Source organism: Copadichromis virginalis, linkage group LG5 (genome assembly GCF_057382275.1).
Source record: "Copadichromis virginalis isolate Kocher_CV1m ecotype Utaka linkage group LG5, C_Virginalis_male_GT1.1, whole genome shotgun sequence".
Lineage (NCBI taxonomy): Eukaryota > Metazoa > Chordata > Actinopteri > Cichliformes > Cichlidae > Copadichromis > Copadichromis virginalis.
This window is the reverse complement of record NC_140622.1, coordinates 25,011,876-25,029,946: the sequence shown is the minus strand read 5'-3', so window position 1 is coordinate 25,029,946 and position 18,071 is coordinate 25,011,876. Positions and strand designations below refer to the sequence as shown.

Sequence of the window (18,071 nt, the reverse complement as noted above, 5' to 3'; positions counted from 1 at the left end):
ACCATATAATATTTAATCATGCCTCCATAACTTTGCAGCCTTTTGTTTTTTGTAAAAACAATTTTAGTGTTTCTGTAAAAGTACTTGGTTGCTCTCTACTTATTGATAAGGTCAGTGATGTAAAAAATATGAACGCACAAGGTCAAACTTAGTCTTAAAGCCATTCACAAAGCATGTTTTAAAAATTTTACAAAACACGAGCCCAACAACATCCAGCTAATAAATGAAAAGAAAAAAATGTTATTTATAGCACAAGAAAAACAAAACAAGATACGATAGACTACAGAGAACAGAACAAGCCTTTAAAGGCTGAGTTGAGCCTAAACAGTACCATCGGGGTTTCAAAGAAAACAAGGACAAAATGCTCCCAAGAAACCCATATTAGGTGCAAGGAAGACCAGGCAGCTCAGAGGAAAATCCTCCACAGGCCCCTACAAGAGGTGCTAGAAAATAATAGAACCTTTGGTGAATTTACAGTTAAAACTACTTGTATTTACAGCCTTTATGTCATACACAGTTTAGGATATTTGGCATGTAGTAATGAACTTGTTTGCAAATTTCCTAAATGAAGACACAGGCTCCCTAATAACTGCAAAACCCACCCATCACTTGTCAGCAAACTATAATTATTCTACTTCAGGGTCTGACATACTTCTTGTTTTCAGTACTCGGACATCTCCAGTTGTCATTGATACAGCCAGAGAGGCATTCATTTTTAAGACCACAATTTTTAATGTTACTGTGTTATACTGACTTGTCTTTGTACTATTTTGCATGTGCATTTTACTAAAACGAATTGAGATGAACAGCAGAAACAAGAGCATTAACGTCTCTCTGAGCCCTAACTGTAAATTGCAGTAATAAATTATATGAAGGCACTTTAAGTGACTGACCTGTTGCATTTGGACTGGATTTAAGTCTATGGGTGTATCTAATATTTTTATCTAACATACAAGCAGTTATCGCCATGACTGTATTTGAACATGACCCAGCTGATGTTTTTGCCCAGCTGCTGCTATTTACTCGTAAGATTAAAAATATAGAAGAGCGCTGGTTAACATTTGCTTACAGTTGTACTTTATTTATTCTGTTTATCTGTCTCAGTGGCAGTAACTATACTTTGCCCATGAAGTTCAGGATGTGTCTTTATCCTATGATTCTCTTATACATACAAACTTTAGTCTCTATGAATATAAACTGAGAGAAACTACAGCAATGAACATGCACGCTTCAGTTTCCTGTTTTTCTCAGTTTTAAATGTGATGTCGTCATCAGAACTTTTTTTATACCTTAGAGTTCTCGTAATACACCAAGTACTACCGAATCAGCACATTCTTTTCCTGTTGCCACGCTGCCGTTAGCTGATGATATTCGTATCAGATAAGAGCATGCAAAGATCAATCAATAATCAGAATTTCTTGCCAACTTCCTGTAGATCAGCACCCTCATTTTCTTCTCATTGTATGACCTTTCAAGGGCAATCTGTGCTTGTAAAAGTGTAGACAGCAGCATGTGGTCACTCTTTTTACTGGGTGGCTTGATGACATTGGTTTATTTACATTAAACTGTCCATGCGTGGTAGCACTAATGACATTGTTGCAGGTGTTGCAGGGTCACACCTATAATCATATGCCTGATCCCCTGTGGAGTGAATGGTGTGGAACTGTGTGGGCGAGCACCTGCTCAGTATTCCAGTCACGGCTCGTTTGCACTGAGAGCTGTCCAGGCCGGCCCAGTATGATTAGCTGACCACAGTAGTGTGGCGTTGCACCCCATTATCATTAAACAGTACCAGTCATGAAGTCATATACTCCTCCCTGTCTCTCTAATTACACCCCCACTGTTGGGCTCTGAGCAATTACTGCCCGCCGCCAGAACGTTTCATTGTTCATTAGGCACAGATAACGGACACATCAACAACAAAAACAAAAGAAAATGTGAAAATATTCATATTTCTGATAACGAAATCACCTAAGAAAGACATTTTCTTTTCAAAGAAACCACTGATGTGTTCAGAAGAATGGCTGTGCAATTATTAGAAAATGAGTCCCATGACCCAGAGAAACTGTTATATTTGTCGTGATGTGTTCAGAAGGACCGTTTCAAGTCTTTGTATCCTTTCCTGTTTGGCTCTGTGTAATGAAGCTCTTACTAAATACTAAATCAGCATAGTGCAATTGGCTCACATATAGAGGGAAAGAACTGTTTACCATTACAGTTGCTTAAAGCTATTTATGTATAACTTAGCTTATAATAATAAAGAAACAAATAGCATTAGTGGCAATAAGTATTAATAAGAATTAACATATAGACTGTATACAAAAGCCTGGAGAGCCGCTGCTATTTTAGTTTTTGGGTTTTTGGAGTGAGAATTAACAATATTTAGATGAAAGAACAGAGTGTTGCCAACTAACAGGCAAATTTATTTAGAAAATTATTTCTATGCGTAATTTGTGATGAGATACAAGTGAAATAAAACTGGAGCATAGCTTTCTTTGACTTGCTGGGAGTACATTAAATGCACCTTAAGCTGTAGTATTTAGCAGATAATTCAATAAAAATGCTCCAAAAGGCACCAACGGCACAAATATGAGCTGGAGTTAAAGCTGCCCAGTCGGACTCACCCTACCTTCAAAAGAGCCACACCCTAATAATATATAACTTTTGTCCAACAAGATTTCTATAAAAATCAAACCTCAGTAGCTGTTACGAAGAAGAAATCTACTATAGCTATAAACATGTTGTTAATTGCTCTAAGTTGGGCATTTTAACATTTGAAAAAGGAGAGATCATTTGGAACAACTGAACATGAGTTGAAATAGACAAATTTGTTTTTATTGTCTTCACTAATTATTGTAGAAATGAAAAATCACAGCGATTTTCGCAAATTGATGATGATTCATCTCACGAATTATGACACACTGCTCTCCCCTACATAAACCTTCATAGGTTTAAAGTGTCAGTATCAATATTGGTATCATCAGTACTGTCCCTGTATTAACTTGGTATTAGAGCAATATCATGGCAGAGAGCACTGAGATTTAAACCACGCAGAGTGGAGGCTGATTGGCTCAAAGAAAGTGGGGAAGAAGATATTAGACTCGTGTAATGATATCACTAGTAATGATGTCGCTTTGCCGCACTGAGTTTGATAGCATGGGAAAATGGTAGTGAAGAAAAGAACAGACTAGCAGCCAAACACCCAGGAAAGCAGGCAAATGGATGAATACAGATCTTACTTATTTGAAATTATGCATAAGTTCAATAAGGAAGATCTGCATAATAGTAATAGAAATTTGGCACTAACGTCAAATGGCCAGTGGAGCACCTAGGGGTGTGCCCACAAGGGTGTGCACACTGGACGCTTGTCACATATTGCTTTGAAACTGATGGCATTCAAGCCTCTTGTTGCATAGATGCCTAGATGTATTTACTACCGGGTCATATGTCAATCAAAAGTATTCTTCATTGTTAATAGTGGTCACTTCATTACTTGCCTGGAAGTAGGAGTGCCAAAGACACTAATAAGAACAAATAGTTTTAATTTTGACCATCGGATAGGAGTCTATCTGATGGTCAAAATTAATTTTTATTTTCACATTCAGCACATTTTGGTGTCAGACCGATCTCCTGAAATGACAAATGCATCATATTGTATAAACAGTTTTAGTCTTAAATACAAGAAAAATGTGGTGAAAGAAGACAATTTTGTTTCCTTGTGCTACAGTGCCTGAAACAGAAGAACTAAAACACAGAACTAACAAAAAAGTGATCCAACTGATGCTGATAGCTATCAGCTCCTGAGCAGCAATTATTTTTCAGAGCCGATTATCATCCATGGTAAATGATTTCTGCACACAGAGTGTTTTGGACAGTGAAAGTCTTTCACATACAGCTCAGCTCCCTTCACGTTCGCGATGAAAAGAAAGATAACGTCACAATAAGACAAAGTAGAAGATTTAGGCTGAGCTCAGATTTATTAATATGAATGCTGTTTGAATATTTCAAATATTTTTAAGCATTTCAAGCAAAATCTTTGCATTCACATTGCATATTTGCTAGGACATGCTTTTTCTGAGTTTTAGTGTTTATACAGCACACACAGTTTTGCCTGGGAAACCAGGTATATCTACATTTGTTTTCAGTCGACCTAGGGAAACTCAACTTTCTTGTTATAAAAGCCAAACTGTGATAAGGCTTTGCAAAGAAAATCTTTTTTAAAAATCTGAGCTACAAAGCCTCTCTTGACTCCCCTGTTGCAAAGTCCCTATTGCCACAGTGGGAATATGGGGAGGCAAAGAAAATAACCCAGAGCCAAGGTACAAAGAACACACAGGACTGTGTGTTCTTTGTATTTGCACATAAATGTGAGTGTTTTGTTTTTTCAGATACGTCAGCCATATGCCTATTTCAACAGCAGCGACGTTTCCTGAGAAGATTTTTTAATGTTTTCCTGGAAACATGCATCTGGACATCAACCGAGGTTGGGATTATCACATTGCACAAGAAGATTTGGTAAGTTCAGAGTGACACAGGCCTACTGATGGTGAGAGAGCAGGGTGACCAACAGGATTGGTGAGGGAAGTGGTTTTTGCTGATAAAGAAAGGCAAAGGGTCGATCTTCCCTACAGCTCCAGCAATAAGGCCAGATGCCATTAAGATAAGGAGGATTAGACCTGCCACGGTGCTGTCCTAGCTGCTAAAACCCGAGGGACAGGTGGCTAGTGGGGGGTATTTTGTCACTTCACCTTTCTGTGACCAAAGAAACTCATCCATTCACGTTAACACGTTTTATTTAGTTTAATATTATTGCAATTGACAGCAATCCAGTTATATTTCACCATCAACAGTTCTACCTGAAGCTTAAAAAACTCTCACCATCAATATTTCCATAATAATGAAATAATGAAGAGCTGAATGATTCTCACTGTTCTCTTGTGATTAACAGCTGCAGTGAAAGAGCACTAAATGTCCAACAAAAATGAACGGGTTGAAGGAAAGGTGGTGACAATATGTAAAAAAGAAAGGTCTTGCAAGACGCTACTATTTGCAGTAGTACATTAGTTAAATCTGTAATATATTGATTAGAGTTTATTAATAGGTAAGCTGTGCAGATTAGACGATTGTGCCCCTTCCAGCATGAATTACGATCACGCTGTTGAGTAGTTCAGCCTATGATAATGAATCATCTCCCTACAGTTCAGCATAAATTATACCTTTACAAATATAACAATGTTCAGTAGTGATTGACACTGTCAAAGAGCTACTGTTATGGTGAATTGGGTTGCATCATATTATTAAGTATTTTAATGATTTTATACTGATGTCAGGGGTCACTGGTGATTGTACCTGTTGTAAATGTGTCAGTAAAATAAAAAGTAGGAAACATTTAAGAAATTATTAAGCAATATCATGAATTGCATTTTATTTACATTTTTACTTATAGAAGTCTTTTGTTTTTATTGGGTCATTTTGTTTTATTTTATTGAGCTACTTTATTTGGGGTGTTTTGTTGTGTTTAATGTGTAGGCTACGGGTATTCACAACTTTGTGCTAAAAAGTCTTATTTTAAATGCCGTATTTGAAGTATTTGTGGTCCAACTGCAGACAGACTTCAATAAAGCTTTCATAAATGCACCATACAAAGTGTATCGTAGTGCTTTCCATATGAAAGCCTAACCTAATTCAAGCTCTTCATGCTGCTGTGACTGTTTCCCCTTTCTTGTTATTACTTTCTAATTAGTTCAGTGCAGGTTTACATCTGCTTGACAAAATAATTCAGGGAAAAACTATTTGTTCTTATTAGTGTCTTTGGCAAGCTAGACAATATTCACAAACTGAGAAGAAACCATGAAAAGCAGAAATTACCCTATGTTCCATCTATAATGGACTTTTTCAGCAGAACACAAACATAAAAAAAGACAATGCTAGTCAAAAAAATATGTTTTTAAAATCTTTTTGTATGGCAAAATCGTCTAAAGAAGTATACTTTTATACTTTCTTTTCCAAAGAAGTTATCCCCAAAGCAATTATGCTCAGCCATGCTTATGCTGCATTTGAGGAATGAATATACCAGCAGCCACTTGTATTTCAACACATTACACCTGCAAACTGTGATCTAATGAATGCTGATTTGTGAGATGAGGACAGAGAACATGAGGTTTGCTTCCCATTTGGTTCCTCAGAGTTAGTCTGCAGCGGGACCTCATTTTGAAGCTTTTATGTTAGCTCTGTGCTTAATGGCCTGTGTGCCTTCTCCGAGGCCTATTAAACACATGCAGTAAATCAACAGAGGAGGAACATACCAGTTAATCACAGCCTTTCTTTCAGGCTGAGGGAAGACAATGACTCTAACTGAATGCCACCAAGCTGACAAAGAGTGTCAGCACAACATACACTGTCAGACAGACAGACAGCCTCAACATCCACCTGCTTCTAACAAGATTCAATGCCACTGTTTCATGCAATCTCTGCCTCTTTCAGCAAACCACTCTTACATAACCAAGAGACTATAGTGGTTTTTGAAAGAAGAGACAAATATAAGTTCATATCACCTCATCAGAAAGTCCCAGTAAATGAGCTTTTTGTAAAATGGCATGGTTTTAATTGTTGGAGTTGAAATATTCTGAGCTTTTTAAGCTTACGCTGACTGCAGGCCTAATCCAACAACCCACAGGATGTAATTAATAGGGAGATGAGAATGTAAAGCCATGATTGCTGCTATTGTCGTGCACCAAGCTCTAAAATAGGCAAAACCGTAATGAGCAGAAATGAAAAACTGTTTTTTAAATGTTTATTAATTAAGGCGTTTACAGTTAGAACATGCTGTTTTCTTATCTACTTAGTCTAATGAAAAAAATTAAATAAAATTTCTATTTTTTCCAAATTGCATAACACATAATCTGTTATCATTCTTAGTTACGGGGTTTAAATATACAAACTGTCTTCCCACAACAACAACATCCTTCTAACCTCACTCTGAGAGTTTCTGAACACACATTCCATTTTCTGGCAAAAGCTTTTTAGCAAAGTAGATCAGCCTTCTCCATCAAATACGTACAGTAGCATTCATCAACAATAGCCTAATTAAAAAGCTTTCAAGCTTGTTTTTCAGATCCACTAATCACCAAGACAGTCCAGTATTTGTTTATGGCCTGCGCGAGAACAAACGGTCTTACAGCAAATAAATCTCCGATAATCTAATTTCAGGTTGCCTACTTAAACGCTATAAGACTCTTGCAAAACCGCAGGTAAACTCTGCACTTCAGTATATGACATGCAATACGTGGAATTGTAAAAAGTACGTTGAAAAAAGTAAAGACTTGATGCGAGCAGAGCAGCTTGTTTGAATTGTGGCAAAATAGAAAAAAGAAAAAAAGAAAAAAGAAAGGTCAACCAAATTAACCAAAGCTTTTTGTTTGCCTACTCCGAATTAAAGCTCGTATATGTTGAAAAATAGAAGTCCTTTCTTTTAAAGCAGCAACATTTTTATTGCCTAAAAAGTAATTTCACAGCTCTTTGTAACACTTAAATGAGCATCTGTGCAAGTCCTCTGCTTTTGTGTGTATTTAGCTCGGTCCTTGTGGGATGACTTCATAGTTCAGAAGCAGAGAGCGATGACCTAACACTTTTATGCCTGATTGCATGTTCCTGTTTCTGTGAGTAAGAAATACATCTCAGCACCTCCCCTGCAGGAATTACACTTGGACCATGCAATAAGACACATCTCTCTGTAGAGCCGACATTAAAGTATTAATAAATAATAATGATGATGTCTTGGGAATATGTTTCAAACTGTGTTTAAAATCCATGTGTAGTTTTCTTTTTTTTAATTGTAACAAGTTATTCTACTTTTTAGTAGTTATTAAAGTTAGTCTGATCATTTCCTATCACTGTAAGCCTTAATTACACGAAATCAGTGAAATCAGTGGACTGATGACCAAATTCAGGATCAACACTGAAATAAATTGATTGCAGTCTTGCAGAAACATTATAGGAGAGGAAACATTCTCCTGCTAAATAAAATCTATGAATAAATTATTAACTCAGTTTCAAATCTCCACTCCCTGCTGCGTTTCACTCCATCAGTCATGCTAAATGACTGCAGCTTTGCACTTGTAAACATCTCTCCACAATTCCTTTTTCTAAATGTAAATGATGCTGCATGTGAGTAATAAACACACGAGTGCATTTTCAACAACACGTGCTCTTTATTTTTATATTTTTTAGTTTTGATCAAGATCCTTAAATTTGTTGTCAATTTCTTGGGTAGCAACAACACCTGACTGGGAGTCTATGATCATCAGCCAAACACATTACTTTCTCTTTATTATCAGCTTATTAGTGTGGTTAATCAGGCTGATAATGAGCCCAGGCGCCATGCCATTTAGATTTGATACCAGGCCAGGTATCCCCATCAGGCTCTCCATAGGCATCTAAGAGCTCCCTGGAGTTAAGTTTTCCTGGACACTAGGGGAGAGAGGGGTGACAGGAGGATCAGCGGTGAGTGGTGCTTGTAGTGATGATGACTGGAGTAGTATAGATCCATATGTTTGTGGCTGCTGGGATGAGAACAAAACAGCTAAAATAGGTTTAAACACACGGTGTATGCCGGATTATTTGTTAGCAGAGGGCTTTGAAGACGTGTTTGTCTTATCTCTCTGAGAGCTTTCCAGATTTTTCTGGTCTTTCCGCTCAGCAGCTGGGCACACTCCACAGTGAGAAAAAGAAATTGATGCTCACTGTAACACAACCAATATCCTTTTGACCCCTCAGCTACACACCTCAGCTCTTCATAACACACACACTTGTTCCTGATGTGCGTTTTTTTTTCTTCTCACAGTCATGCAATCAAAAACAATCTAGTACTATCACCTCCCATCTGCCTCCTCTTTCTCCCTCCCTCTATCCTCTCCTTCTTTTATTCTCCCTCCCTCTCGGCTGCCTCACTCATTCCCTGAGCAGCACACTGAACTGGATAACGTCTCCTTCAACCCGCAGCACAGACTCATTTCTCTACACACCAGCTCTGAGTGGATGCTCAGCAGGGGTGTTTGAGATATTAGCACGCTGTGGGGGAACGGCTCAGGGACTTCTGCCATCCATATACAAAGGTAAGCCTCCGGATCCTCTAGATTGCATTCCTGTTTGCTGTCAAGTGCCAAAGTGAAAGTGGTTAAAGTTACCCTGTGAAGCTGCAGCCTTCAGGCATCAGGTCAGCAGCAGAGTGGTCCCAGGACAGATTCAAAACACTAAGCTGTTAAGACATTGCTGTGGGGAAAACGTAGATGGCACCGTCACAAAGTTTAGGGCAAAATAAGGGAATGAGAATGAACGCCTATGAAAGTGTGCAGATCGCTGGCTGACCTGATAATCCTTGTTTTGTTTGTACAAAACAGTACCAGTCACTGAACAAAGCCGCATATAATCTTAACGTGCCTAAAACAAAGACTCCATAAGACCTTTAGCACAGATTGATCCCACTTACAGAGAAAGGCTCTTATTTTGGAGACCCTGAATCTCTGACTGTTAGATTGTATTTGATACTTTTGGGTTTTATTGTTTTCTAGCTTTTAATGTCAAAGCTGCCGTGAATACCTTTGGAAATGAGTTAAAATCAATCTGAAAGTGTTTAGCAGAATTTTAACTTTTGATCTGCAATGTCACTCAACAAATGAATTGGTTTTCGCTTAAATGCTCATCTCACTGTTGACAGAGTGTACCACTAACTTAAACACATTAATCTCTGTTGGTTCTCCCATATCTTTTTATATGAATGTGTAGAATTAACAAAATAGCCTGTAGAAGTTGTTTGCACTTGTAATTTGTCATTTTAAATATATTTTAAATAAGCTATACCATTTATTCTCTTCGCTCTTGTCTATTCTCCTACCCTCTTTGGCCAAATATCTTCAAATATGATATCGTAATTTCAGCATGGTTTTTAACTGATCAAACAAAGGAGCCTAGAAATAGAAATGCCATCTCAGCTGTGACAGACAGTGTTACTCTGCCTTGCTAAAAGCTTACTGACAGACTGTGATGGACTCAGGAATATTGAAAATGTGACAAGCCTGCTGCAGTTAGGGAGTTTCAGAGCTGTGAGTCCTTTAAATGGTGCTTATAAAGGCTTAGCGTTATGCTACATTGAGCACAGTAATCTCACAGTGTTATGAGTAGCAATATGATTACCGGCCAGGTAGCCATGTGAGCCTTTGAACTCAGCTAAACAAAGTAATTTGAACCAACAACGAGAGAAGGAAATGATCTCGATCAGTGATCTTGATGATAGAGTTGGAAATATTTACTCTCTTGGCTGATTAAAATTTTTGTCTTTGCTCGCTTATGTCTATTTGAGCCCTACTTCAGTAAAGGTTATCAAGGTTACCAACTCAGCAGCCACCTAAATTTCAGCACCCATTTTACTTCTGTGTTTTTTTGCCTTTCTTTTAAAAAGCAAGTAAAACTCCGTGGATCTCAGCTACAGCTGACGCAAGTTGTCCTCCACTGCTAAAAGCTCGTGATTGAGTCAGTGACAATGCTGATTCATCTCACTTTGAAAGCATGTGTTTAACATGTCTTTTTTCAATCTGCTGAACATCTGAAAACCTCAAGCATGGTGCCCATGCCGTCTCTTAAAAGTGTTGCCAGCTTTATAGTTGGTAAAATGAAGATAAATCAATACGCTGGACTGACAATGATGAGTGTTTTCGGTCCTCTTTTATCCCGAGTTGTGTCTCTCAGGCTACAAAGAGCCTGTCCTAACCATCTGCTTGGTCATGTTGAGGAATAAAGATGGAAGCCGGAGGTAGGCAATATGTTTTTGGCTTCACTGGACATAAAAATAAACGACAACTTTTTCCCACATGATAAAGAAAGTGGTCTGAGAAGGAATTGGACTCCTGAACCTCCTCTAGGGTCTGGTTATAGGATTTAGAAAATCGAATTTATAATAGGAAACGCTTGCCAATTACAGGTGTCTTCAGAAGGCTACATCTTGGCAGAGCACGGTTCAGATGCTGAGTGAATCAACACTGATTTAATTTTAGTGCATGTGAAGCACATGCGCTTGCGCACACTCATCTGCTTGTTGTTCATCTATAAGATAAAATTTTAAATCTCAAATGCACTAATTCAAACAAATCAGCACTGATAAATATCTCAGTTTCCGTAATGGCGTGAAGTACAAATTAAAAGTGACATCCTTGTGTTCAACTTTTAACCAGCTTTTCCTAAAATGACCAGTCAAAAATAATACATGATGGTTTTAAAGGTTTCTTGTCTTATTAGAAAAGGAGTCTGTAAAGAATAATGAATTTTGCTTCTTTATTGTCCATTTCTTTATGCCAACTCAGTTTTGCATTAGTTGGAAATGAACATTGGATTTAATATTCAGTGAGACTGTCTGAGAACATTTGAAATATGTAAATAAGTCCCTGTAGTGAGCAGTAAATCTTGTGTCGTCACAACAGACTGAACATTATTCCTGAACAGTTTTCTACAATATGAGGTCGGTCTTTAACGCTTTGTCAGGATTGAGCCTCAGAGGGTGTTTCTATGCGGTGTGATGCTGATACAGTCTGCGGCTGGTAGTGAAGCTTTAACAAGCCCCTGCCTGCTCTTCATCACTATAGAGCCAGATATGTGCCCATGAGTATTCATCAGGAAGGGCTAATGGGCCACAGCAGTGTGAACCTCTGATTTACAGCCCGTCCCTGTCAGGCCTAATGATAGGGCAATGGGAATGGTTATGGAAGAAACAGGTGCTGCAGAGTGAATAGATGCAAAGCAATGCTGCTGAAAGCCACGGGTGATTGTTGTTTTGTCCATTGCACAAATGCTCATTTGCAATATTGTGCTCACAAATGCATAATTATTGTGCATAGAAATTAGCTCCCTTGAAGCAAAGCATGGCTCAGTGTGCATGTGTGTGGGGCTGTAAGGTGGGACCAAATACTTGCATTTAAAAAAAAACAATGAACAGAGTAGGCAAGTTTAATGTTCAACTGTTTGTTAAATTGTTGTCAGCTTGAGCGTCGCATTCGATGCACAGTGACTCTTTTCTTGCCAGATTAATAACATATGGACCTTAGCAATAAGGGTGCACCGGTGAAATGATCTTCTACACAGTACAAAATATGCTGAATATAGTAAAAGTATTAAACCATGTAGACCAACCTCTGTAGAATCATCAGGATTATAGAAAAATATTTAACAACCAAACATTCCCGCTGACATATTAAAGCTACAGAAATCCATTGTGTAATCCAAAACAACAACACATCCACACGGCTTCTACAAAAAAGTCTTTGACCCTCACACTTGGCCTTAAAATGTGTCGAAGGTGATGGGCCCACAAGTGGACAGCTGAGACACATAATCATTTACACCTGTGTATCTAAGGTGTCCAGGTAAACGTTTGGCTCTACTGGAAGGCCAAGATGCCTCGAGCACAGTTCTCGTATCTGTCTGTTCATTTTTTATAGCAACAATGTTTGACCTATGCCTGTGGTTCCTCTCCATTTTGGCACATGGTTGCTTAAACTGAAGCACCTACTGTTTTGGACTGTGCCGCCAACTTTTTTCTGAAGGACTTAAGAGATAAAGATATCCACCAGTTTCACTTGGGGGGGGGGGTTAAAGTACCCAAAATGGAAACATAATTTTGACATTTCTTTCATAGTTACTGTCTCTTAAATCACACCAAAACTTTTCATCTCCCCCCATCCGTCTGCACGATGAAGACTCATTACCCACATGGTGACCTTTTCAGTTTAAATATTAACAGCAGAGTAATTTCTCCATATTTATATTTCTCCATATTTATAATTCAGCATTCCTCCTCCTCTAATAAAATAAAAAGATTGAAGGCACTTTAACCTCTCCAGCTACTTGGATTTTATTAAGTTTATAATATATTGTTAAGCTGTGTAAAGAAAATCTCAAAACCTTATTTGTGGATTGAACAGGTTCAGAAGTCTTAATGAAAGACTACAGAAAAAAACCTGAGCTAAAACATTTTATGTCACTTTAGAAAAGAAAAATAAATCGCATCGTGCATCAAGACCAACAGTTTCACTGTCAGTGAAACTCATGTCAGTGAAGTTGTTGTAGGTGTTCGGCAGTTGAAGCTCACTCACTGCAGGTCAGCTGGCACAGTTTACCGATGGATCACTGCACAGCCCACACACACATACACACGCAAAAACACACGGCGGTAGCTCTGTGCCTGGACCATCCCACACTCCAACGGTGTCTTTCCTACAGAGCCGGCAGTTAGGAGGAATATGGGAAAATCCGAAAGCCAAATGGATATCATGGAGAAATCAAGTAAACCCGGAAAGCGTCGCTGGACTGTTGCGGAAATCGGTCTGTCTGTGCTGCTCCTGTTAGTCAGCTGTGCCTTGGCCGGGCTTGTAGTCCTCTACACATCAGCTATGAAAGGTAAATGCTCTGCTACGATAACCGTGGAAAAATCCAGATATTACAGTAGTAATGGCATGTGTCTCCCTACTCTGTTTGTAACATCAAGGCAAAACTGACACATGAAATAATCCTGGAAGTATTTTTTAAAATGGTCATCTTTATGCAATAATAATGTGTGTATGTTTTTAGATATCCTTGGTAGAAAGTTTAATGTTTAATGTCACTCACAAAAATTTAAACATTAAGTTGGAAAATGCAACTGGCTTCTGTCTGATGGCCTTTTGTTTAAAAATATAATTCAACCCACTCAACCCAGTTATTAAAGTCATGATAAATGATTGCAGAGTTTGTCTGATGTTTTGATCGTTTTTCTTGCATCCGACTCAGAACAATCAAGCAGGCCGAGCGCGTCCAGGAGCTCAACAGGTGAGGGTAAGTATAATCTTCTAAGCTCAACACAGAATACACTGCGGGATGAGCGGGGTGGCATGTGTCATATTTGAGCCTGCACCTCTGAAAGACACTGTAATACTGTAATTCCTTTTACTGCCTGATCAGCAGAGCCACACAAAAGTGAAAGAACACAGTCACTGCTGACACAGGCATTTCCTCTCTCGCACAGACTACAGATCTAGGCTACTTAAAATTGGGTCTGAACTTCACACAACAACATCCTCCCTCTCAGCTGGGGCACAGTTTGTCAAAGAGTTCTCTCGTAATTGTTCGCACTGATTTTTCCAGGCCAGCTGTTACGCTCCAACCCCAGCAATGTGTGTACAACTGCAGACTGTGTTACCGCAGGTGAGAAATCTGCTTTTTCTTTTTTTTCTCCTGCTCTTACAATTTTGAAACTATCATCCTCCCTCAGTTGCCTTGTGAGATTTTCACCGCACTGTTCTTACGTCTCTCTTTCCTCGCCAACATCTTAAAGCTGCCCGGCTCTTGCAAAACATGGATGAGTCCGTGAAGCCTTGTGATAACTTTTACCAGTATGCCTGTGGGGGTTGGCTGGAGCGACATGTTATTCCGGAGACCAGTTCCCGTCACAGCGTCTTTGACATTCTGCGAGACAAGCTGGAGATTGTCCTCAAAGGTCAGCTGGGTGAAATCTTCAGTGTGGGTCAGTGTGGGCTGCAGTATTTCGGTGAGACATTTTCAGACAGAAAATGTTTGTTTGTGTTTGGTTGTTGCAGGTGTTCTCGAGACAGTCAGTGAAGAGGACAGAGATGCCATCAAGAAGGCCAAAATCCTTTACAGCTCCTGCATGAATGAAAGTAAGGCTGTCTACAAAGGGGCAAGAGAGCACAAGATACACTGACAAAAAACTGTTTGCTGTTTATTATATCAGTCAGCCTTCCACAGCCGGGGTATCAGCAGGGTTCCCCAGCTTGAACTGAAGACTTTTTAAGACCTTAATATTTAATACTTACCAGCTGTGCATACCAGTAATTTCTGCTATGCAACCTGGGCCTGGCTAAATTGCATAAAATCGTTTGCTAGAGTAACCTGTTAGAGTCACTGGGAAATTTATTTAAGAAAACTTGCCTTTTGAGTCAGTGAATAAATAGCTTTGTATCTCAGAGCAGTGTAGGTGCCTGCTGCTGGTCTGAACTCAACATGGCGCAATTTCTTTTAGTAGTGAGACCATAATGTTCCTGTTATGTTCTACAACTGAGATTGTTCTTTTTTCCCTGCAGGCCTCATAGAGCAGCGTGACTCGCAGCCCCTCCTGAAGCTCATTGAGAGCATCGGTGACTGGCCTGTGGCGTCAGAGGACTGGAACACCACCACAGGTACAAATCACACTCTGATTAATGCCTCCTGCCTGTTCTATACAAACAAGCACGTGTGCACATGTAACACCGGCACACAAACAAGTGCTGTTCTTTCTCAAAAACATCACGCAGAGCCTGTGCAGCTATATTTGCTCTCAGTGAATAGCTGCGTATAAGCTTTGTTGGTGGGATCAAGAGGCCGGTCGAGGCTTTTCAGTCGAGCAGTCAGGTGTGGGGTTTGGGAGAGTGATGCGTGGGCAGAAGAGCAAGTCCTCAATCAGGACTGTGAAGGATGCTTTAAATAGTCCCCTCTTCCTCGTGCTCCTGGCTCTTGCCACTTTAATTAAATGTAATCATGGATGGTGGCTCAAACAGAATTAGCCACGCATAGCTGCATCTGCGCACACCGATTTACAAAGCGAGCCCAGAAAATGTGCAGCAGAGGCATAGAGATTTCTGCAGCCAGGTATGCTGAATAGCTCCTTACAGCTAGATAAATGTTCTTAAACGGAGTACAAATTTCTCTTTTTTATTTTGCAGAGGAAGCCTGGAGCTTTGAGGACACACTGGCAACACTTACTGCTCATTTCCACAAGAAGGTCGTGCTGGACATGTATGTGTGGACGGACGACCGGGACTCTCAGCGCCATATTATCTATGTGAGAAAACATTTTGTCTGGGCACAATTAGTACATGACAGCTGCTATACAACTACTACAGATAAACCTGACATTTGCTGTTGTCAACAAGGTCCGTAAACTAATGAAATGAACAATCTGTCCAACTTCCTTCATTGACTCAATCCTAATCACACGTACTCAGACATTTGTCTGGTTTCTTTTCTTAAGAAGGATGAATAACATTCTGAATTGACTGGCCACTTTTTGGCAAATGGTACTCCAACAGGGGTAGGTTTTCAGCAGGATTTAGTGCTCTGCACCGAAGGACAGTGTATCACTCACTCATCGTAATGAAGACACATGTCTCCCAGTCCAACAGTGTGTCCCATTAATGTGTTTCAGTGTTTACAGAGACATTAGAGAGCATTGTTCAGAAGAATGGCAGCACTGTTCTGTCAGTCAGTCCATCCTTTCACTTAAAATTAAAACATCTCAACAGCTCATTGCTCATGGATTGCTATGAAATTAATGGTACCCAATAAATTAGACAGACCTCTCTTTTCTTCGTTCAGCTGGTCTTTCTAGGCGTCACCACAGCATCAGGCACGTGCAGAGGGGGGGGGGCTAGAGGGGCTTGAGCACCCTCCCCTTTCCTGATGGGTGCCCAAAGTGCCCTTTTGTTGAGGCAACTTTTCAAAAAAAGTTATTATTATTATTTTTTATGTCTGTGCCCCTCAACAATAATATTTAACTATTAATCACAGTTTTGCTAAATAAAAGGATCTGGCTTGCATCAGTCACATGATCACATTTAACCAATGATCGCCCTTGACGGCAGAACGCGCTGGTTACGAGCCGGGAACGAGCTCACAAAGAGCACGCGCATTTTTAGCGGTCCGGAGCTGTAGGAGAAACACAAGTTAACTCAGAGACACAGACTTACTATATTTCTTCCATACAGACTGATGCTACAAAACCAGTAAGTAGGTGTACAGCGCACACTGTAGTGTATAGCACACAGGAGTATTAGCTTATTACGTACACGTTGGTAAGTTGTCTTGTTGCAACTGACGAACTGAAACAAATGAGCGTCCTGTGTGTGCAACAGCGCGACAAACATTACCTGTCCTTTTTTTTTTATTATTAATGTGTGTTTTTTATTTAGATGGATTTAAAAAAAAAATATTACTCATGATATAACATTAGACGTGCCTGGTAAGGACATGAGGAGGAAACAGTAGGAGCTGTGTGAGGCTACTAAAGGCAGGGCTATAACATTTTTCTGTCATCATTTTATTATAGATTAAGTGCTGGAGTTGTTAGGTGTGGATAATCAGATTATAGTTTGCAATAGCAAGTTGTGCCTTGTTGTCAGATAGACAGCAAGTGGAGAGTGATATATGAAATGATGGGATGGAAGGAAGAAGAGAAGCAAAGAGTGATTCACAGGCAGAGCCTAAATTATTTTTCACAGTTTTTTGTTGCCTTATGGTTCCAAGTGCTGTCACCAATCTTTGCATTTTGTTATTATCTCATGACATTTAATCAGCTACCATCTCTCCTATGGACTTTTTAATGTCTACAGTCTCAGATCAACACAGCCCTGCCCTTCCCATATTAGATTCTTGATGAATGTGTGTTGTTGTTATTCAGACTGGCTCAATGTGCCCCTTTTTAACTTTGAGCACCCGCCCCTTTAAACCTCTCCGCACGGCCCTGCAGCAGATCACCCCATCTCTAACATCTTCCTCCGTTACATCAATCCTCTGCATCTCCTACTACATCCACAAATCTTCTTTGTGGTCATTCTCTTATCCTTCTGCCTGGCAGCTTTATATCTGACATCTTTTGTCCAGCATACTTTTGTTTCCAAACCACTCAGCCTGAGCCATCACTTTGATGTACTCATTTCTAATTCTGTCTGCTCTGGTCAATCCCAGTGAGAGACTTAATATCTTGAACTCTGAAACGTCTTCAGATCTGACAGTCAGACAGATAATTGAGTTTAGCATGCGGATTTTTGATTATCATTCTGTTACAAACACATCTCTGCAAGTATTTTATGGATTATTGGTATGAAAAAGTGTTTAATTGCTGTCCTTATTCTTATATTTTGTTTAGATTGACCAGCCCGGGCTTGGGATGCCATCTAGAGACTATTACTTCAATGATGGAAACTACAAAAAGGTGATACGCAACATTTCACTCAAACCCTGATAAAAAACATACTGTTATCTTCATGAAATCTTGT

At 39.4% G+C, this 18,071-nt stretch overlaps 1 protein-coding gene across 1 annotated transcript in view; it reads left to right on the top strand.

Annotated features, from left to right (window-relative positions):
- The first annotated feature begins 4,386 nt into the window (after positions 1-4,386).
- The window catches only part of mmel1 (membrane metalloendopeptidase like 1), a 27,501-nt gene continuing 13,816 nt past the window's right edge, over positions 4,387-18,071 (top strand). The window contains exons 1-10 of the mRNA XM_085456942.1: positions 4,387-4,515; positions 9,001-9,113; positions 13,267-13,443; positions 13,813-13,857; positions 14,167-14,226; positions 14,357-14,518; positions 14,619-14,699; positions 15,123-15,218; positions 15,741-15,859; positions 17,942-18,007. Of these exons, the coding sequence (XP_085313068.1) occupies positions 13,287-13,443; positions 13,813-13,857; positions 14,167-14,226; positions 14,357-14,518; positions 14,619-14,699; positions 15,123-15,218; positions 15,741-15,859; positions 17,942-18,007 (786 nt within the window). The 5' untranslated portion in view covers positions 4,387-4,515; positions 9,001-9,113; positions 13,267-13,286. The remainder of the gene's footprint in view (positions 4,516-9,000; positions 9,114-13,266; positions 13,444-13,812; positions 13,858-14,166; positions 14,227-14,356; positions 14,519-14,618; positions 14,700-15,122; positions 15,219-15,740; positions 15,860-17,941; positions 18,008-18,071) is intronic.